Source organism: Trachypithecus francoisi, unplaced genomic scaffold (assembly GCF_009764315.1).
Source record: "Trachypithecus francoisi isolate TF-2019V2 unplaced genomic scaffold, Tfra_2.0 Lachesis_group0, whole genome shotgun sequence".
NCBI lineage: Eukaryota > Metazoa > Chordata > Mammalia > Primates > Cercopithecidae > Trachypithecus > Trachypithecus francoisi.
Window position 1 is genome coordinate 187,551,988 of NW_022681453.1, and position 22,704 is coordinate 187,574,691.

Genomic DNA, 22,704 nt, shown 5'->3' on the forward strand with positions numbered 1-22,704 from the left:
TAATCCCAGCACTTTGGGAGGCCGAGACGGGCGGATCACGAGGTCAGGAGATCGAGACCATCCTGGCTAACACGGCGAAACCCCGTCTCTACTAAAAAATACAAAAAACTAGCCGGGCGAGGTGGCGGGCGCCTGTAGTCCCAGCTACTCGGGAGGCTGAGGCAGGAGAATGGCGGGAACCCGGGAGGCGGAGCTTGCAGTGAGCTGAGATCCGGCCACTGCACTCCAGCCTGGGCGACAGAGCGAGACTCCGTCTCAAAAAAAAAAAAAAAGAAAGAAAGAAAGAAAATGCATGTTAATTCAGCTCAGCTCACATTTATAAAGAACCCTCTGTGTGCCAACTGCTGCATTAAATGCTGAAGGAGAGAGATACAAGGAGAGAAATTGAGCAGATATATATAGAGAAGTCGCTGTCAGCAAGGAGCTTGCCAGGAGGAGGGCAGAGAAAGTGTGCACACAGGGAGAAAGCGCTGAACTCCATGAAGCAGGCACAGGTAAGGACTGGCGCTGTCAAAGTCAGATCACCTGGCTCTGCGGTCGCAATAGGCTTTGTGGAAGGAGAATATCAAGAGTGTTTTAAGTGGGAAACGAGATTCCTAGCAGAGAGAACAACTCAGGCAAAAAGCAGAGGCACAGAGTTAGGAAAGGGTTCTCTGTGTTCAGGGAGATTTGCTTTGCTGTAAGTGGAGCAACCTGAGAATGGAGATTACCTTGAAATACAGGAGACCCATAAGAAGGGATTTGCCTCACCTGCTTGGTCGGCCTTTTATTTATTTATTTATTATTTATTTATTGTTTATTTTATTTCTTTCTTTTGAGATGGAGTCTCGCTCTTGTCGCCCAGGCTGGAATGCAGTGGCGCAATCTCATCTCACTGCAACCTCCGCCTCCCCTGTTCAAGCAATTCTCCTGCCTCAGCCTCCCAAGTAGCACAGGCACCCGCCACCACGCCTGGCTAATGTTTGTATTTTTAGTAAAAATGAGCTTTCACCATGTTGACCAGGCTGGTGTTGAATTCTTGACCTCAGGTGATCCACGCGCCTCGGCCTCCCAAAGTGCTGTGATTACAGGCGTGAGCCACCGCGCCTGGCCTTAGTCTGTGTTTTAAACCAGTCCTTCCCAAAGTTTAATGTGCCTATAATCCACAGAGGGATCTTGTTAAACTTTGGATTTTAATTCAGGTCTGAAGCGGGGCCTAAGATTCTGAATTTCTGTCAAGCTCCCAGGTGCGCATGGCCTGCACTTTGTGTAGCAAGGTTCTGGAATACTGTTTTTGAGACCTTGTTAATGGGCCATCCTCACATAATCACCTTTGGTCAATGTTGGCTCATGTTCTCCAACCTATTGGACATGCAATCTTTCAGAGATGTCATTTCAGATGACCGCTGCAACCACTGCAGACTCTGTCTTCTAGAAGACTATCTCCCTCACCCTAACACACACATACACATTTTCTCATTTCACCTAAATGGTTATCTTCAAAGACCCAACTCAATTACCATTTCCTGGAAGAAAACTCCGATCTCCACCCCTCCCTTTTTTCATGTTTGGATTTACATCTTAATCTCTATGTTTTATAGAGTTTTGTAAGTCTGCTGTAGATAGCACTTACCATAGTCTGACTGGTATAGAAATATACGTGTGTGTGTATATACATATGTGTGTTTGTGTATACATATATATAACTTTACAATAACCATCTTGTATCATTTTTGCAATAGGGATTTGTATATATAAATTAATAGAAATACTGCAGAAATACATAGAACTTCTCAGGTCTATACTGGAAGTCCTTGCTTATTCTTGTAATCCCAGTGAGAAAACCCAGAAAAGCAGATTTCTTTAACTGCCTGTGTGTATGGAGGCTTTATTCCCCTATCTGTGCTTTCTTATCAAGATTATTATCCTCATTCATTTAGGTATTTAATCAGCATCCATTTGTTGATTGCCAGAAATGTGCCGGAATACAAAATGACCAAGATCATCCCTCTCTGAGCCTTGGCTCTGTTGGCTGTAAAGTAGAAATGATAAAAATACTTCCTCATAATGTTGCTGTCAGTGGAAAATAATGTCAAGTGTGTGAAGTGCTTAACAGGGCTTGGCATATAATAAGCACTCAATAAATGGTAGCTTTAATCATCAAAAGTGTTTTCATCAAATGTATTTTTATGATTATTGTCCACTTAGTGAGCTAAGCCTTGAAATAGATCACCTGGGATTGTGAACCCTCCTCCAATTGCTACTGGAGGAACGCTGTGAGGGGGACTATGAGAACCACCTCTTGCCTCTTTGCTTTGGTTTTTCTCATCATGGAAATGAGGCCAATTGGTAGGAAAGAATCATTACTCAACAAGAATACAGTTTATGTCTTCCCAAAGAGGAAGAACCTTGAGATTGAACATAAAGCCCAACTAATATCTTTTTTATAGAGAAATATGACAGATACATTTCATTAGATATAGCCCAACTTTCTTTTTTCTGTACCAGTCACAGTGATTGTTTCTGGAGACTCAGAGACAGAGCAAAGTTCTATCTTGTGGAAGCTTAGAGTTTAGTGCCCCATAAATATATCCAAACAATTACTACCAAAATGGATAAATTCAGTGACTGAATTTTTATCTTAGAGGAGTAGATAATTCTATTTGGGGAAATTGGAGAAGGCTTATGGATACACTGATAAGGAAAACATACTTCTGCCCTCACAGAGTTTGAGGAAAGGAAATTTTGCAGTTGATCCCAGAAGCCTACTTATTTCACCACTGATGACCCAGATCTAAAAATAATCTGGTAGTCCAAAGCAATTTTTTGCCACTGAATATAAACTTCTTGTATAAAATACCAATTATAACAACTCTGATTACTGCTGTAGTGGTACCATGATCCTTTTAACTTTTCTTTCACGGCAATCAATTGATCTGCTGCTTAATTCACATTTATTTAGATTGCAGCCATACAGATGCTTTTTGGGTGCTGCCAGGAAAATTAATATGTAGAGTATAATGGATATAGAAATGCTGTGATAACCATAACGTGCTCTGCAAAGTATTAGATTACTATCATTATTTCTTTTTAAGTCTCACTACAAATAGATAAATTTTTAACATCATTTATCTTAAAACAAGTACCATGAAAAAAACTGAGTCACATAGTCTGATTTTCTTTTTTAAAATCTCTTCAATTCTTATCCATGTCCATTTCAAATCATGTGTCATTTCATACCTTCATAAATACCACCTCCAATTTCCAGAAGATACAGATAGATACATGGTCTATATTTTCGGCCAATTAATCTGTCATAGAAAAAAAGTTAGGTACCATTGATCATATTAAGAAATACTAAGAAATTAATAAGTATTAAAATTATTTACCAGCAGCCTCAAAAACATATGCATATGCATATGTATATGTATGTGTATGTGTGTTAGTATACACTCACCCTTTAATAGTGCTAAAATCCTTTAAAGAATTTGATAGCTCTTTAACTTTTAATTTTTAAGCAAAAGTTGAACACAATACAAAATGTAGGAAATGCAGACTCGGCCATTTTCAGTTTTGTGTAATGTATATTTAAACTCACTAACTTCTGCCCTTTTGAAAAGTTGTGTATTTGAGTCTTCTTGTGTCAGTTCCTAGAAATCAAGACAAATTTACAAGAAAGAAGCTCTAAAAGGTGGGAACAAGGCAAAGATACCAGCCTCAGAATATTTTTCTGGGACCTGAGGAGTGCATACAAAAGTCTAGAAGCAAAAGTCAGAAACAAATAGGGTAGGGGCTGGACAGGACTTTGTTCTCTCCTCCAGTTAGCCTAGCCCAAGCACAGGGTTTGCATTCAGAACCCATCTAAAGGTGAATTTCATACCACACACCATGCAGGAAAGAGATGCTAGATGCTCTTCATGCCCAAGCAATTCACACGCTCACTCTCTCACCTTGTCAGATATCACAGTGTTTGCCACCTATTGATGGACGAACCTCCACAGTCCCTCAGTCTAACTCCCTCACCTCACAGATGAGGAAGCAGATATCCTGACTCAGTTTCCACCTTTTCCTTTTACCTCTGTGTCCCACCTCAGTGTCAATGTGCAGTATCTAACCAGAACTCTCTCTCCATTTTCAGGAAATTTGCCCCGCGATGTTCTGTGTGCAAGGAGCCTATTATGCCAGCCCCGGGCCAGGAGGAGACTGTCCGTATTGTAGCTTTGGATCGAGATTTCCATGTTCACTGCTACCGATGCGAGGTCTGGTTGACACACCTGCCCTGCCAGTCTGTGGCAGGCATTGAAAGGCTCATTCAAGCTAGGTTATATAGATGTAGCAATTACTAAATCTCAGAATGGCCTTAGTGCCTTTACTCCTAGGACTTGGATTTTAGATCTGACACTAGTATTCCAAGCACGTGCTGTTGAATAAGTCACTTTACCTCGCTCAGTCTGCTTCCTCACCGGAAGAAAGGGCTCAGGTCCTTAACTCCTCCGAATAAGACTGTGAGAGTGAAATACAAAATTGTATATTAAAGGACATTGTAAATTGCGAAATATTAAATTGGTGAGAAATGATGTTATTGAATCTTTCACTTTGGCTCTGAGGCTTTGGTTAGAACTTCTTGGTCAGAGTCACGGAGATTTATTTCTTTGTTAGCATGCACTACTAATTGCTCAGTTTCCTGAACGCCTGTACAGCTGCAGTAGATCTGCATGTTCTTTTTGGTAAAGCTAAACTTCCCGAAGATTATAAGCATTGCCGCTGTTGTGATCTGGATGCCCTGTTAGCTTAAATTTCATTCTATGCCAAATGAAGACATGAGCTCCATGGACCTCCTTGCCACCGTGGTAGATAGCAGAGGCAAGGTTCATAGCTGTTGTGGCCTTTGAGAGTTTATACTAAAGTTAGCAAACACACACCTCTTGATAAAGTACTATGTATTTATTTTCCAAAGAAACTTGTATTTTCTCCCAAGACAAAGGCCAGCATTTAACTGTTATATAACACTTTTCAAAATGGACCCTAAGAGGAGCTGTCCACGGTAGTATATTCCTTTACAGTTATGCAGTTCTTTGCTTTTTTTTTTTTTTTTTTTTTTGATCCATTGTCTTCTTTGATCCTCTCAACAGCTCGGTAAGGTAGAGAAATCAGAAGCTATTTTCAGAGTGGCAGTCAGCCTGTGTGCATTGAGGCAGACTGTGGCAAACCTATGGGTGGTGCTCAGGAGGCCTGTCCCCCAGACTAGCAGTCTTTGCTCTATACAATGCTGTCTCCTTTAGAAAGTACAGCAGACCACTGCTCCCCACAAACTTTAGGATTTTATTTTCTTACTACAATTGAAGTAAATACACAGAACCCACTGGTGGCCCTTCTGCTTGGCAGAAATCAGTCTACCTTTGCTGTAGCCCAGAAATGGCCAAAACATTCCATTCCTGTACCTGTGCATGCATTTTGAGAGATCCTTAAACTAATGGTAAAGGGTAAAAATGAATCAGTGGTTAGGGACATTCTTATTTTCTCTTGTTATTTGAGGAGGGGCAGCAAACTTCTACATGGGATCCAAGATGGGTGGCTTCTTCTCTTCTTACACCTGTATTTCATATGAAGTGACCTTAGGAGGATTATATTTATGGCTATTTATATTTATGTCCCCAATCTTTAATTCAATTACATTCAAGATATACTATGTTATATAGTGGGAGAAAGGATGCAGGGGATTAGCAGAATGTAAAGCAGGAAGGATAGTAAGTGGCCACATTATGGAGGCCTTGAATAGAAAGCTCAATCATTTGTTCTCCACATATGCACTTAACATTTTTACTTGCATCGTTTCCATCTGTCTTTACTGTTCTAGGATTGCGGTGGTCTCCTGTCTGAAGGAGATAACCAAGGCTGCTACCCCTTGGATGGGCACATCCTCTGCAAGACCTGCAACTCTGCCCGCATCAGGGTGTTGACCGCCAAGGCGAGCACTGACCTTTAGATTGAGTCACCTGTTCAGCTGGCACTGAGAAGAACAAACACAAGAAAAAGATAAGAAGTACGAGAGGAAAGGCCATCAAACTACAGGATAGTCTCTGTTCTTCATCTGCTGTTAACCTTTCCTTAGAAACACATAAATTATGAGATTTTTTTTTAAAGTTGTTACCAAATACACATTTCACATTGAATCATGTAGGATCTTGATGGGCCTTTGTTCCCAAGGACTTCCACATTTTTGCACAGATTATGCTCCATCCCATTCACTTCTGCATTCCTGTAACTTTTAATCCCCATGTTTGTCTCACTTTTCATCTGGTTGAATGGCTTTTTTTAGTGTGTTATTTGCTGTCACATAGTTTTTCCTGGGTGAGTCTGCCAACTCGCAGGTGCTTTTAGGCTTGAAATCTCTATCCTACCATTTCCGTTTTGCCTGTGACTGTAAAGAATAGCCATTCTTTTCCCATATACTGAAGAATATATTTTTCTGTTGCTTTATACTACTCATGTCCTTGGGGAGGGAAATGCACAATTTTTTTTTGTTAGGCTGTAAAGAATTTAAGTTGTAAATTACATAAGTTAGAACAAGCCCAAATTTAATTTGCAACCATCAGAATTCAGAATCTGTAGTGACCAGTGATCAAGGCTAATTGGAAAAGAGTTATCGGCCCATAGCTAATAAGTGCTGACAGACAACTAAGCTTCAGTATTTTTCTAAAGAAATTACAGGTGGGATATGCTAGAAAAGGCATTTTCGGGTTACGTTTAAAAAACATTATTGGCCGGGCGCGGTGGCTCAAGCCTGTAATCCCAGCACTTTGGGAGGCCGAGGCGGGCGGATCACAAGGTCAGGAGATCGATACCTTCCTGGCTAACACGGTGAAACCCCGTCTCTACTAAAAATACAAAAAACTAGCCGGGCGCGGTGGCGGGCGCCTGTAGTCCCAGCTACTCGGAGGCTGAGGCGGGAGAATGGCGGGAACCCGGGAGGCGGAGCTTGCAGTGAGCCGAGATCGCGCCACTGCACTCCAGCCTGGGGACACAGCGAGACTCCGTCTCAAAAAAAAAAAAAAAAAAAAAAACATTATTGTCCCACAATATTTACCTTAAGATTTTTCTTTTCTACACTACCTGGACATGGTAATACAGACAAACTTGATTTCTTCTAGAATATAACATTTTCAATATTGTCCCACTCTTCATCTTAGAAATATTGTCATGTTTATTCTAATATCCAACACAACTATCAAAATTGACTTTTTCTCTAGAGGATGAAAGCTGTGAAAAAAACAGTTCAAATGCTCTTCTTTTTCTTCTTTAGGACCAGGTCCATTTTGCCTGACAATTGCAAATCAGAGCATACAAACTAAAATTGTGCAGTTTTGTTTGGTTTACTTTCAAAAGAGTAGAAAGCCTGAAAAGATTGTGAAACCACAGTTTCATTATTCTCATAATCCTTCTGCAACTGAAATTACATATTGCAGGAGACATTTTCATATCATCAATGTGACATTTACACCACACTTTCAAAGACAATCACTGAAAAAAAATTGTCTTTATGAGCTAAAAATATGCAGAATCTCTGCCTAGAATCTTTATTCAAACTTTTATTAGCCAGTGAAGCACTCGCTTGCCAACTGCCAAGCCATACTTACTAAGTTCGAACATGTTTCACTTAAGGAGAGACACCTAGCTTATTCGTGGCAAGTTGCCATTTTGTAAACTAAGTATTTTGGATTGAGACTTCTTAAACCTTTCTTCAAATCTCCCACAAATATATACTTTTAAATTATGGAGTATTTTAAGTCTACAAAAAGGTATAAAAAGGTATAAATAATAATATAATGAATTCCTATATACCTAACACCCAGTTTAAGATTCCAAAATAATAAATGTAATTACATCCTCCAATGTACCCTTTCCTTACTCCACAGATATCTTTTTCATGATTGTGAAGTGATATTCCGATTTCTAGTGATTTTTTTTTAATTTTTAATTTTAACATCAGAACTGAAATGAAAAAATTATGGATACATGTTTTGAATTGCAAACTATTCCTCAGGAATTCCAATTAAATTTATTTTACTTGAATAGGAATGATCATAAAAGTGATTCTTTTTTTGTGACTAGAAATTCTTAAGCCGATGGTCACTACAGCTCATCCTTAATGTATGGCTCATTTGCTTTTGTCACTAAACAGTTTTGTGTTAGAACCACCAAAATTATAGCTTTTAAGAGCTTCCTTTGACCACTGTCTTTTATTTACCCTGCTTCTCTTCTGTTTGACCGTCTATTTCTCATAATGTGAAATAGGATGAGATTCACTTAGGGGCAGCACGTGCGTTTTCGGAGGCAATGTCAACTGTGTCTCTGACTTCCTGCCTTCCAAACTGAAGGCCAGACCATGCTGATGACCTCAAGGAGCACTGACTATTTGACAGCAGGGCAGATAATGTAATCGGCTTGAATTTTGACTTGGTAACTTTTTATGTAACACTTTGGGGGAAATTCTCTTTAGGACAAAGCAAAGAGTTCAATTTACTGAGGGATAGATTGTATCTCCTAAAGTGGTCATATTATTATTAATTTTGCCAAAAGAAGATGAATTTATTGAATATTTATACTATAAAATGTAGTAACATTCTACTTGCTTATTACATTTAAATCCTTATGTAACTGAATGTTTACATGTCAAGAGAAAAAGCTGTAAGAAAATACTGTCACAGACCCATCCCTGTGGCATCGTCAGCAGAATACTGCTTGCTTACAATCTTTATTATGCATTCTTATAACATAACCTCAGAGTATCTTTACCAAAGGTTTTTAAAGTAAATCTCTTTTTAAGATAGACTTATACTTTTATAATCATGAATGTGCACTCATACATATGTAGAAATATTTAGATTTAGAGGTTTGTTTTTTCTTTCACAAGGTATAATAAGGAAAGGATCCTACCATATTTTATTCTAGGGTTTCTTAAATATATGATTTATATTACTGTCTTTTCTATTAATCATTTGATTTAAACAATGCCAAGTCACTCTTTAATATTTTAGTTGCATGAAATTTTGCCTGCAACAGAGAGAAAAAGATTGTATTACCTTAATGATTATAATCATACTGTCTGCTGATATAATATCATAATTGTTGTGGTTTAAATACATAAATAGTAGGAAAAATCAGAGTCTATAACAGAAAGTTTGTAAAAATATACTGATTTTGAAAAGTATCAAGACTATAAATATTTGGTAATTCTGTGTAACAAGAGAGACATGGAAAAGGAAAAAAATCCACTGTATCATGGGCTCTGCAGAACATATCAAAATAGGATTTCTTCAATTTGTCAATCCCCAGACCATACTGACTGAACATGTAGTCTCACTGGCAAAGAAAATTGCCTTTAAAACTCAAAAATAAGACCAGGTGCAGTGACTCACACCTGTAATCCCAGCAATTTGGGAGGCCGAGACAGGAGGATTGCCTGAGGCCAGGAGTTTGACACCTGCCTGGGCAACACAGTGAGACCTTGTCTCTACAAAAAATAATAAAATAAAATAAAAACCAAATTAGCCAGACAGATGGCATGTGATTGTTTAAATAAATAAATAAGTAAATAGTTGACTCAAAAAATGAGTCATGTGTCCCAGCATAAGGCATCAGGTTGTTAGGTGCTGGCATCTCTGCAGCGCAAAGATGTGGGTTCTTTTTCTTGTCATTAACACATTGTTATTTCTGTAGGAGCAACTTCTCTGATCAAAATAACTTATTTCGGTATGTGCTGATTAAGGAGGTGGACTTATCAACACTATAATTGTTCCCTATGAAAGATTCTGCAGAGATGTTTATGGTGAGGTTTAAAGGATATGAAACTCTACATTTAAACAAATATTTTATATTTGGGTACAGAGGAAGAAAGAGGACTTTTTCCATGGGGCTATAGTAGAGAGTTAGTGGAATATAGACAGGACTCTGAAAACACAACTTCCAACCATTTTTATAGGCAGTGAAAATCCTATTAATGTGAACCAGCCAGGAATAACAGTGTTACTTCTATTTGATACGGTTTGGGCCTCTCTTGTCAAATCTGCGTCGGCTGCCCCCTGATACTTCCATTATCAAGTTTTGAAGGGTGTTGGGGAAATTATGGCAGCTGCTAGGGAGATCAGGGAAACACTGATGTAACCTCAAAGCCTCTCACCATTCCTCTTGGCTTGGAAAGGCTTTATTTTTTCATATACATTTCTAGAAATATTGCTATTCTACCTTAGCATTTCACGTTTGTAGTTCAAACAAGCGATTGTCCATCTGTTGCCTAGAGCTATAGTACATGTGTGTTATGAATGGAATATGACAGCATGTTCCATACCCCTGCTTTAGCCATCTGTGGGAAACCAGCAAACTGAAAAAGATACCTCTGCAAAATGTGCCTCAAGTCCATTTCTTGAGATCGCTCGTTTGGTGCACTCTCGTGGGAGACAATCAGAGAACAACATATACTTGTGCCTTATTTTCAAAGAATCTATTTACACTACTATGAATACTCCACTGAAGAGTCAATGATGTAAATGATAACCACCAAATCTCAAAAGTATACTCACCAAAAAGTAAAAAAGAAAGAAAAGAAAAGAGAGAGAGAGAAGTCAACTTTTCATCTTAATATATTCTAGTAGTATTTATTTTTTCCTTGTCTTGGAAGTATCTCATAGGTTTTTAAATGAGTAAAACATTTTTATGCCAGAAGGTGATCTAATGGATGTTAGTGTCTTTTATTTGATTTTACAGTAGCTTTAGTCAGATAATGAAGACGGAGACTTCAGCTTGAACCTTTACCACCCATTCAGCATATTTTTTAATTGTGTTCATTTTATTTGCTTAATAGTGGTCCAAACAAGTCCAAAACTTATTCTCAGTGAGGCATTAATATGGTGCAACTATGAGTATTTCAGGCCAAGTTATTTACTTGACAGATAACTAGAATGAAACTTTTCTCATGAGGCTGTTACTTGGTTACATAGCCTTATTTCAAACCTTTAAAAAGTTACCTGACTGAAGCTACTATGACTTGGTAAGGATTCTTCCTCCCTTCCTTTCTTCCTCCCTTCCTTTCTCCCTCTTCCTTCCTCCTCTTCTTATTTCTTTCCTACTTTCCTCTCTCCCTTTCTTTCCTTCTTTCCATCCTACCTATTAGTGTTGCTGTACTTGGATTTTTTGTAAATTAAATCTATGCATTATGATTTTATGGAATTATGATTATATTAATAAGGGGAAGGCTACCAGAAAATAGATGTGGCATCCATAAAATCTTCCTTTATAGGGGCATATTTTTTAGGTTGTATTTATTCGTAAAGTGAAATGAGATAATAGAGTCTTTCTGTTTCATTTTAATGAATTTTCATCAGGGACTGAGGTCATAGATTCTTGGAAAATTCATTTGTGACTGATCTAGTTTTCTCAGCTGTATGCAAAGTAATCTTTCAAAGATTAGGTTAAGATTTTTTTTTTAAGTAAGTCCAAAGCAATTTAACCACAAAAAGTTATGTTTTTAATGATGGCATTTTATTTTATTCCATTGCAGCTTGATAACTTTCCTTATAGCAAAGGAATAACTATTATATTTTCAGAATTTTAACATAGATTAGCACTTAGCCTGTGAGACTAATATTATATTGTAAAAGTTGATACTAAAATGTTTTTCAGCAGGTTGGACAGCACCAGTTTTTCTTAGATCACAGACTACAGGCATAATTTCCCTTCAGTCCAGAAAAAAGGACACTAATTCCCTTTTCTATTTCATTTTCCTGGCCCTTGTGCAAAAAGTTGTGGACTCTGTCTTAGTTACAACATGCAGGTCCCTAATTTTGTGGAGAGCTGTGTGAAAGATGTGTTTATTTCTTTAACTGATTGACAGGTCCCCCTCAAAGTTACAAAAAAAAAAAAAGTGCTACACTTTTGCTGTTAATTTCTGGTTGTTATTTACCTGACAGAAGTCTCTTAATGCAGGAATAAATATCTCTACATCTAGCCTTTGTTTAAAACAAAAATTAATATTCTACAAACACCTATGTATACTAGGGAGGGGGGAAACACTGTAACTAATTCCTTTATAGTACTTTCAGATTATTGCATTAAGCCTTTCATGTTATGTAGCATTGTTAATTTTTCCTAGATACCCGTCCACTTAAGGGCCAGAGAAATCCTTATTCATTTAATTCTGGTGGGCATTTACTTAATGTACCCAAATGAAAACATTGTTAAACAGCCACAGTTGCATTCAGTCAATTTGGCACTGAATGTGGCTTCTAAATTCAGTTCGCTACCCTACAAATGGAATGTTCTACCAAGAAAGAGAAGCATCACCATGTTATCTTGTGTTCTACACCACTACAGAGAGTTACAGTTGCCCCCAAACACGAATGCTATTCCCAAATAAAATAGAATCATGGGCCTTTTAAAGATCTGAACCTTCTCTGTTATTTTCCTGACGAATTACCATCCCATATCTTCTTAGTCCTGGCCAGTATGTAGTAGTGCTCATATACATCTATTCTAGCTCTGTAGCGCCACACAACAAGTCTTAAGTCCAAATCTTTGCCTCTTCGTGTCTGATATCACCAACTCATTCAACTTTTCTTCACTCATTGACATAGTGTCATGTCCTGTCACTCTCTGCTGCTTCTTTAAACAATGGACACAAATATATTTTCTAATTTTCAGTGTACTCAGTGAAACTTGGCAATTCACCATGAGTCAAGCTAGGTTGAAAGGCTTTCTTTAGGGTTGAAAGTAAATGAAATTGGAATTACCCAAAGAGAATTTCCCCAAAAATCCTCAGGCCCAGAAGTGTAAAAGCTACAGAAGGATAGAACTCCCGTGTCTACAGACAGTTCTGTTACTTTTTGTTCTGTACTGTTTTGGATGTTGCCAAAATCAAATTCATTCTGAAAACAGGAAGCAAGCTAATGCCTATGCCATCCATGAGATTCCCACTTCTAGGTCAGTTCATAATCCATTCAACCCTTTCCTTTTATCCTTGTCTTCTTCAGAATATGACATTTTTTTGTCCATATTTTCATGTTAAATATTAACACTTTATAGGTTCTACACAAATATATGGACACTTTACAGGTTATACATAAATATTTGCTGGTTGATTGGTTTTGAGATTCACTTCATTCATTCTGTGCTCAAATATTTGTACCTAGAGATGTTACACGTTAGAAAAAGTGAGCAGTTTCTTTCTCTAATCATTTAGGAGTCCATATTTTTTTTTTTGTCTCCCCAACATCCTTATCTCTTACTCAGCTCTTCAATTTAATAATTACCAAATAATCACTGTAAGAGAATCAGCCCCTAAGTAACTTCGATTCAAGCCAACTATAATAAGATCCAACTGCTTCAATCTGTACTTACTCAATAGGAAGGAAAGTGGCATCAAGAAGAGTAATTCCAGTGGCATTAGTAAGACTTTATGGAGGACATAAAATTTGATAAGAAATCTTGAGCTGATGAATTGACTTGATTTGGAAGTTGAGAAAAGAGTATTTAAAGCACAACAGGGAAACATGGGCTATACTCAGAGAAGACCCTCTGCATCGGCCAAAATATCATGGATTCTGGAAATTCCTTCTTAAAAGAAAAAAAGGCTTCCAAATAATCAGGCTCAATGGGAAGAAAAAGGCATATAGGACGCCTGAGGAAGTATTTACTTGCTTTTCCATCTCTTTATAATTGGAAGAGAAGATGGTCTGCCAAAATGTAAACCAGCATGCACAGTATGAACAGGAAGCAGCCCTCCATGAACTGTATTATAACAGAAAATGAGCATTCTTATTGATCCACAGCTACATCTTCTATTCTTGCAGCAAGGGTACATGTCTTTTGACCCTCCACAAGAGAACAAGCAGGACATCTCTATTTTCCTATTGAGTCTAAGTCCATTATTAGAAAGGACTTCCCGGCCATCTGTTCCACTTGGTATTAAAATTCCCTTACAGATTCATTGCTAAGTGCCAATTCTGACTACTTAAACATCACCTGTGTCAAGGAGCTCATTATTCCGTGAGGTCTTACATTTCTTTCATCACATTTTGTTCCAAGCTACCCATGACTTTAAAACAGAGCCAGCCTTTGGGGCATGGTTCTCTTTGGTGCCACGCAAAACCCGTAGTACACAATACAATGTTGCCTCCCCCTCCTTTTCCTTCCATATATATTTTTTTTGTTTTGGGCATTACATTACTTTTTTTTAAAAAAGCTTTGATTACACTAATTTTTAAGAATCTCTAAAATTAGTCTGAAGGATGTTCTGAGGGCCAGATATTAGAGTTGATGAGTTTTTTTGTTGCTGGTCGTACTTTCCTATTTAGAAGACAGACCATTCTGACAGTTGTTATGTAGCTTCATGCCTTCCCCAGTAACTAACCCATGAACAGTACACCCCTTTTATCTGACTTGTTGATAATGACCTTTAAAATGTTGGGAAATGGGCCAGGCGCAGTGGCTCACGCCTGTAATCCCAGCACTTTGGGAGGCCGAGGCGGGCGAGTCACGAGGTCAAGAGATCAAGACCATCCTGGTCAACCTGGTGAAACCTCGACTCTACTAAAAAAATACAAAAATTAGCTGGGCGTGGTGGTGTGCGCCTGTAGTCCCAGCTACTCAGGAGGCTGAAGCAGGAGAATCACTTGAACCTGTGAGGTGGAGGTTGCAATGAGCAGAGATGGCACCACTGCACTCCAGCCTGGTAACAGAGTGAGACTCCATCTCCAAAAAAAAAAAAAAAAAGTTGGGAAATGTTGGTGTATAATCCCCATGTCTAACAAGGAAGAAGTCAAAAGCAAAAAATAGTGGTACTGCTGAAAACTCATTATTTCCACTGAGTTCATCTGTGGAAAAGGATATCATTCTTGAGGAAAGGGGTTCTATTATGCTATAGTTTTATATGGAAATGTACAAATGCTTTCCTCGTTGCTCTGGATGACTATTTAGTTTAAATAGTATACCTTTGTCTTGGGGAAGACCATGATTGTGGCTTCTTCTACCCCAGCTTTGAATGAGAGAGCACTGTAGGCAGAAACTGCCATCAGTCTCCTGGGCAGGACCTGGAGGTAACTTTCTAAGCTCTAAAATAATAATTCCTAAGAGAGCTTACAAACTGCTTCTGCACAGAAAATAGCCCAGGGAGGATGGTTATTAATAGCCCTATTCTAGAAGAGAAAGATGAGGCTCAAACCATTAAGTGACTTGCCAAAAGTTATGACATCGCTGGGAAGTGGCAGATTTGGGGATAAACCCAGGTCTTGCAAGTCCATTGCTGTCTCCAAGTAGCTGTGCTTACAGCTGAGAACACCTTAGAAGACAGTATTGACTTCTCACAGACTACCAGGCCCCCAGTGGTCCAGGGAAATTCAGAGACCAATTGACTGCCAGGTGGCAAATCCACATGTGTACTGCAGTCTTGGAGATCATTTACAGCTTGCACACATCTATGTCATCTTGTGGAAAACCTCTAGGTATTCTGTCTGATCAGCACTGTGAGGAAATTGGTGGGAAGAGGTCACTGATAAGAACAAACAGACAGAACAAAGCACATTGCAGTAAATTTCCCCAGAGAGACTTGGTTTACATTCCACTCACCAAAAACCTCTCTGGGACTGTCAGGTTCAGAATATTAACCGAGACCATATCATTTGGAATTCATTGGCAGGCAGAGGTGACTTGATTCCTAAAAGAAGCCTCTCTCCCATGGACCACGATGTACGTTCCACAGAGTCAGAAACCGCCGTAGGTAAATGTTAGACCTAATACCATAAAAACCCTAGAAGAAAATCTAGGTAGTACCATTCAGGACATAGGCATGGGCAAGGACTTCATGTCTAAAACACCAAAAGCAACGGCAGCAAAAGCCAAAACTGACAAATGGGATCTAATTAAACTAAAGAGCTTTTGCACAGCAAAAGAAACTACCATCAGAGTGAACAGGCAACCTACAGAATGGGAGAAAATTTTTGCAACCTACTCATCTGACAAAGGGCTAATATCCAGAATCTACAAAGAACTCAAACAAATATACAGGAAAAAAACAACCCCATCAAAAAGTGGGGAAAGGATATGAACAGACATTTCTCAAAAGAAGACATCCATACAGCCAACAGACACATGAAAAAATGCTCATCATCACTCACCATCAGAGAAATGCAAATCAAAACCACAATGAGATACCATCTCACACCAGTTAGAATGGCAATCATTAAGAAGTCAGGAAACAACAGGTGTTGGAGAGGATGTGGAGAAATAGGAACACTCTTACACTGTTGGTGGGATTGTAAACTAGTTCAACCATTATGGAAAACAGTATGGCAATTCCTCAAGGATCTAGAACTAGATGTACCATATGACCCAGCCATCCCACTACTGGGTATATACCCAAAGGATTATAAATCATGCTGCTATAAAGACACATGCACACGTATGTTTATTGCGGCACTATTCACAATAGCAAAGACTTGGAATCAACCCAAATGTCCATCTGTGACAGATTGGATTAAGAAAATGTGGCACATATACACCATGGAATACTATGCAGCCATCAAAAAGGATGAGTTTGCGTCCTTTGTAGGGACATGGATGCAGCTGGAAACCATCATTCTTAGCAAACTATCACAAGAACAGAAAACCAAACACCGCATGTTCTCACTCATAGGTGGGAACTGAACAATGAGATCACTTGGACTCGGGAAGGGGAACATCACACACTGGGGCCTATCATGGGGAGGGGGGAGGAGGGAGGGATTGCATTAGGGAGTTATACATGATATAAATGATGAATTGATGGGTGCTGACGAGTTGATGGGTGCAGCATACCAACATGGCATAAGTATACATATGTAACAAACCTGCACGTTATGCACATGTACCCTAGAACTTAAAGTATAATAAAAAAAAAAAAAAACAATGCATTTTAGTCTCTCTCTCCATTCACATTTGCTGAGAGCGCACTAAGTGCATGTTGCTGCAACAAGCGTTTCCGATCCAGCCAATCCATGAGCTGACAATGTGGGTAAACAAATGTTATGGAACTGTTGGCATTTCTGAGATTTGGCCTTTGCCATTGGATAGACTTTGCTTCCCAGGATGCTGTCAGTTTGTGATTTAGTATAATTACAAGGAATGTGGTACCATGTTGTTTTCGGAAAACGTTCTAGAAAGCCTCCATATATGCTCTAGAAGTTGCTCTATATAGCAGTTCAGCAAGTGAGTGTTCCTTTTCTTGAGCTGCATCCCTCAGGAAGCTGTACTTTTAGGATGTACTTTCCACTTTTTATTTCCTCTCATTTCACTCCTTTAGTTGTTTGCTATATCCTAAAATATGTGAAGTGAGAGAAAAAATATCATTTCCTCTCATTAAATCTCCTGCATTAGGTCCAAGAATCCCTTAAAATAATCATACCTGGTAAGTGTTTTATGCATTTCCCTCCCTGGAGTGTGTCATCCATCAAGCCAGTATCATCATCCACCTGCTTATTCCCTGGGACTAATGAGAGCCAAGTTAAATAGCACATGGCTTCTCACCCCTTCCTAGTCCTCACACCTGAGGAATAAAGGCGACATTAATGGGACCAGGAGAGCGGTGGCTTTGGTTGAGATGGCACATTCATAGACGAGGAAGGTGTCTCACCTCCCTGTGAGGCTTGATGAATATTATGGCCAATGGAGTGGAAAATGATTCTTGTCGAATAGACCGAGTTTTCCCACCCCAGGAATGGATTCATAGAGGGCACAATTTGAGCACTTCTCAGAATTATCTAGAATGCCTGAGTAGAGACTCACATGGGTGGAATCTGTGTTCTCATTAGAGGGAATAAAAAGACAATGAGGTGGTAAATGTGAAAAAAGCAGCCTTTTAGAAAAACATTATTTTTAAATACCTTTATAAATCATCTAATTTATCTTCACATAATGTAAAGAAAAAACTAATAAAAATTTTCTTATTTCACTTTATATAACTTATTCTGCCATATTTATGGATCATACAATTGTATTGTCTTCAAAACACACACACACACACACACACACACCTTCCAAGAAAGCTGATCCTTCAAAAAGTAAATCTTATTTTTAAGCACTTGGGTTTTCAGGCCAGGAAATTAATAAACCCGATACCTGACCCATTTTTGTAGCAGCTGAAAAGAAGAAAAAGCTATTTAAATTTTGTGTGGATCCATTTATCTCTTAAAATATGCCAAAGCAATTTGAGGTGGGGGTGGAAACAGGTATTTATCTCTCATGCATGATTGCCTCTTTATATTTCTATCTGTTGGGAAAAGGGTAAGGAACTATTCTTGGTCATTATTATTGATGTATTGTGTTGCCACTTCATATGGTGCCTGCTGTGCTTTCTCCCGAGGCATAGCAGTAATCGTTGCTTTCTTGACTCTTTCCTTCATCACGAGAGAGTAAATATGAAGTCTGAATGTCGTTCCTCACCCCCAAATTATTTAACTCTGCTTCCAAACTAGTTTAAGAAATGCAAAATGGGAAGAGCTGGCTTTTCTTAGATACATTTCTTCTTTTTTTATTCTTTCTTGGGAGACGTTAAGTATAAAGGGAAAAAAGTTCCTTCTTCTCTCTCTTTCTCTTTGGGTGACAGCAATGCTCACTTAGTAATTATAAACCAGAAATAGGAGAGTAGCTTAGGCAGGTTATGATATATCTGCCCAATGTGTTTCATTCCTTCCAACATAAACTTTGAGAGGAAAAGAGATTTTTATAATTTAAATGCCAACGATAGGAATGGCTTCATATTTTAACTTCCAAATAATAAATGGAGAGCTGGTATTTGGGCAGAGTTTGCATTTTACTAATCCTATATACTTTGAGCTTAGTTTATAGAATTGTGTCAAATACATCAACATGTCAGGATTAGAGTGCCAAAAACAGTTAAAGTGCCTTGGACCTCCCTCTCTAGGTAGCAAACTGAAACTAGCATGGTACCATGCCATCCTTCTAGCATAATGGAGAAGTCTGAACTGAGGAGCATCATTGATGAAAGACATTTAGGACCCTAGAAACTAAATCTTGTCACCAACACTTTATAGTAAAGTAGCAGCAAAATTATTTTTAAAAGACTTTCTTCCTTTTACTACCCATTTCCTCTCTTGGGAAAGCTGATGAGCAAATTATCCAAGACTCATTTCTTTATTAAGCAAAGTCAGAATATTTCCGCTCTGAAAACCTGAATTATGCCCTCATTCTTTTTCAAGAAACATCTCAAAGAGCAAATAGAATTAAACATGACACTTGATTGTCTGATTATTTGGCATGTATAAAATTATCGTGTGGTTTCATGTGCCTTAAGTGAAAATTTAAACTTAGATGCAAAACCTTTGCAGTTGGATGTAGTGTTGAGCTTTTGCATGTTTTCTGTATAATAAACCACTTTTGTTTTGTTTGTTTTGTCTTTTAACCTACACCTTTATCATTACACTAACAGATTTGGGGCTTCTCTTTCTCTTCAACTAAGTAAGGGAATATGTGCAATTATGAGACATACAAAAAAAGAAAGGGAAAGGACTTTCTAAGTAACAAATCTGTGCCGTGAAGTAGATGTGACGTGAAGATACAGAGCCTGAGGATAGTAATTCTCCCCGAGCCACGCACACAGGCTTTTATTTCATGCCTTTTCTCTTTCTGTGCCATCACCTTTGAGAAAAACGATTGCACCTTCTCCAAGTCTGCCTTTTTAACAGCTACAGTTGAGTTGGCAAGACTTCCCCAGCTCTGAATATAGCCATTTGCCGACTCCGGCCTCTTTGCGAGACTGACTCAAATCTGTGATCTTCTGTTCAGCATACACATCAGCAAAGTGAGAAGATGAGCACTAAATATAGGCTCTATTAACTTTACTTTTAGATTTACTGCCTTCAAAAAGTGCCTATTCTGAGCAACATAAACGTTATTCCTTACATATGTATGTACACACGGTACCCAGAGCCGTACTGTGCAGCCTTCAAAAACATACCATCAGAAAGAGTAGGTGCTGAGATAAGGAAACTTTGCCAAATGGAAGAAAGTCACTCACTTCCAATATCCCCTCTCGAGCGGCTACCGTGAAATGGGCTGCAAACACATTCCCTGAGCATCCCTTGCTGATACAGCTTCTTTATATTTATATCTTACTGGATGGTAGCATATTGCTGAGGTTTCCTGTACTCTGCTTCAAGGGAATGTAAGCTTTATGGCATTGAAACATTTAGTCAGGAAAAAAAAAATGTTTAAGAGAATTAATAGAGCCATAGTCTGTATTAGGATGTGTGTCATATGTGTGTTTTATAAACTAAGCATTGGTGGTTTCAAGTGTTAAAGTGTCAGCACATTCTTTCTCCTTTTGTCTCTCGGGCTACCATGAGAGAAAATAAAGAAAAGTCTTGGCTGTGGGGATTGGAAGCTCAAGGGGCCAAATGTCCTTGCCAGATCCGTAGAGCATTACTTTGACTCCTAAAAATAGTAGTGTATGTTATTTGATGGCTTTTGTTTCCATAGTTCCATCACTGACAGAACTGTCAATACTGTTGCTGGAGCAGCAGCATAGGCTAGAGTGATGCATTCTTACCCAGGGATGGCAATAGGAGAGGGTCCATGTAAATAGGACGAGGTAGACAGTGCATGATTGTAGGAGAAGGGTTGAAGGGAGGACATGATTCCAAAAAAGATCGTTCTCAATGTGTCGTCTGACTCAACCAGCTGGCAGATTACACTTGCCAAGTCGTTCCCTTTCCTTCTAAGTCAGTTGGCTCCATATTCACTTGAATATGCCTCTGTTTGGGCAAAGCAAGATACCTCCACTTAACCTTTATCCAAGGAAGCTCTTGGTGTCCTCTTGGTCATAAAGTTATCTCCTACCTTCCCCAGCTGTACCAAATGGAAGTAAAAGGGGACAAACGATGGAAGATGGACTCCATGCCATTGCAGTCAGCCACCATTCTGGTTTCCATATAAGGAGCCCCATTACATAAGCTACGGGTGAGGTTGGAACAGCTATGTTTCATAATTTCAAGAGTGTGACCACCCTGCTGTAGTCATCATCATTGGATGAATCCAGTTGACTCTTTGGCAAAACAGTGATACTTTTCACTAAAAATGCCTACTCTTCCTGTTGATGTTCCTTTTCTGTTTTTACCTTATCCAATTTCAACACTAGTCATTTTTTTATTTTTTCGAGAATCAGATTTTAGCGCTAGAAAAGAGTTAAAAATTTCAGTGTAATGTCATAAGGATGTTGGGATACAGAGATTTTTTCCCCCCCCTTGGAAACAAATGGACTGGGAAAGACACAGCACGGCTTTGCTCTGAGTTTCAATCTGATGATTATGACCATGAAAGATAATCTTATGGAAAGGTTAAATGGTGTTTACAAGTGGATAGATAAGGGGGGAGATGGTGAGAAGCCGGGTTTTCTCTATGCTAAATGTGTCTACTAAGAGCAGCACTTCCTACTAGCTAAGCACAATCATAGCCCCGCCATGATGAACTGCTGGTCTGAATAACATTCCCTGACTTAGAGAAAGGCACACAAAAACATATAAGGAATATGTCTATTTTCATATGTGTGATACTGACAGAGCCATGGTATTCCTAAAATATGGGTTTCTCTTTTTTCTTATATTCTTAGCAAATTGCATTTATTCACCACATTACAAACCATCACTGATGTATCCAAAATAGCACACATAGTTCAGTATGAAAATAAGAGAATAAAATCTGTGATAAGCAAGTGATTTAGGTATTTTCTTTTGTGTTTATGCATTATCCGACTATATTAAGACCTGTTTTCTATTTACCTTCTATCAGTTTTCTCTATCAATTATGTTTTTTCAATGCTCTGTAAGAATGAATATGGAAATTATATTTCTTTTTTCTGTAAAAGAGTTGCAACTACTTTATTATATTTAGAAATCCAATAAACTTCTTATTACATTTACTTGCCTATGTGTGGAATTCTTTTTGAGTTGGATAATCTCTGTTTCCTTTTCTTCTAACCCCCTTTACTGTGTGACTCATTTTTTTACATCATTTGCTTTCCATATGGTCTTCTGAGAAATGGAATATCTCTCATAGCAAATATGATGCCACAAGAGTATGAAAGCACCCACTCTCTTCCACTGTTAGCACAGAAGAACTGAAGGTCAGAGGTGTTCTAAAATTATTTGACCACTCTGTGTCTTGACCTTGCAAAGACTTTTTCATTTTTAAAGCTGGATCCAAGTAAATGGGTCCCTTTGGGTGGGGTTGGAGTTCTCCATTTTTGTCACAAACAAGTGGCTGACTTGTTCATACTTTTATTCCATCTGTATTACGCATACTTTTCAAACATTGAGAATTTCCTCTGTACTAGGCATCTCAAGCAATACAGATACAAATGACATGTAGTTCCTTTCAATGAGTTTATAATCTAGCTGAGCTGATAGATATGGATACAAATAACTATGGAGAAAGGAAAGGAATAACCACAAACAGGGAAAAGTAACTTAGCATATTCAAGACTTTTCACCGTTACTCCATTTTCAATATCCTTGTGATTATCTTACCCTCATTTTATAGATGAAAATTCTGAGAGTGAGAAAAAAAGTTAATAACCCAAGATCCGCATTCATTCGCTGAGCCTTTTTTTCTCATTTTTTAAAGTAGCAGTTCTGCAGAAGAACCAAGACTCCTGATGCCCAGTCTATTGATCCTTAATAAGAG

At 38.5% G+C, this 22,704-nt stretch overlaps 1 protein-coding gene and 1 long non-coding RNA gene across 10 annotated transcripts in view; one reads left to right on the top strand and one right to left on the bottom strand.

Annotated features, from left to right (window-relative positions):
• LPP (LIM domain containing preferred translocation partner in lipoma) overlaps nt 1-6,088 on the top strand; it is a 731,638-nt gene extending 725,550 nt beyond the window's left edge. For all 9 annotated transcript variants that reach the window (XM_033213032.1, XM_033213033.1, XM_033213039.1 and 6 more), the window contains 2 exons: nt 4,118-4,238; nt 5,837-6,088. In XM_033213032.1, the coding sequence (XP_033068923.1) occupies nt 4,118-4,238; nt 5,837-5,965 (250 nt within the window). In that variant the 3' untranslated portion in view covers nt 5,966-6,088. The remainder of the gene's footprint in view (nt 1-4,117; nt 4,239-5,836) is intronic.
• LOC117084369 overlaps nt 1-22,704 on the bottom strand; it is a 98,833-nt gene that overhangs the window by 15,638 nt on the left and 60,491 nt on the right. The window lies entirely within an intron of this gene.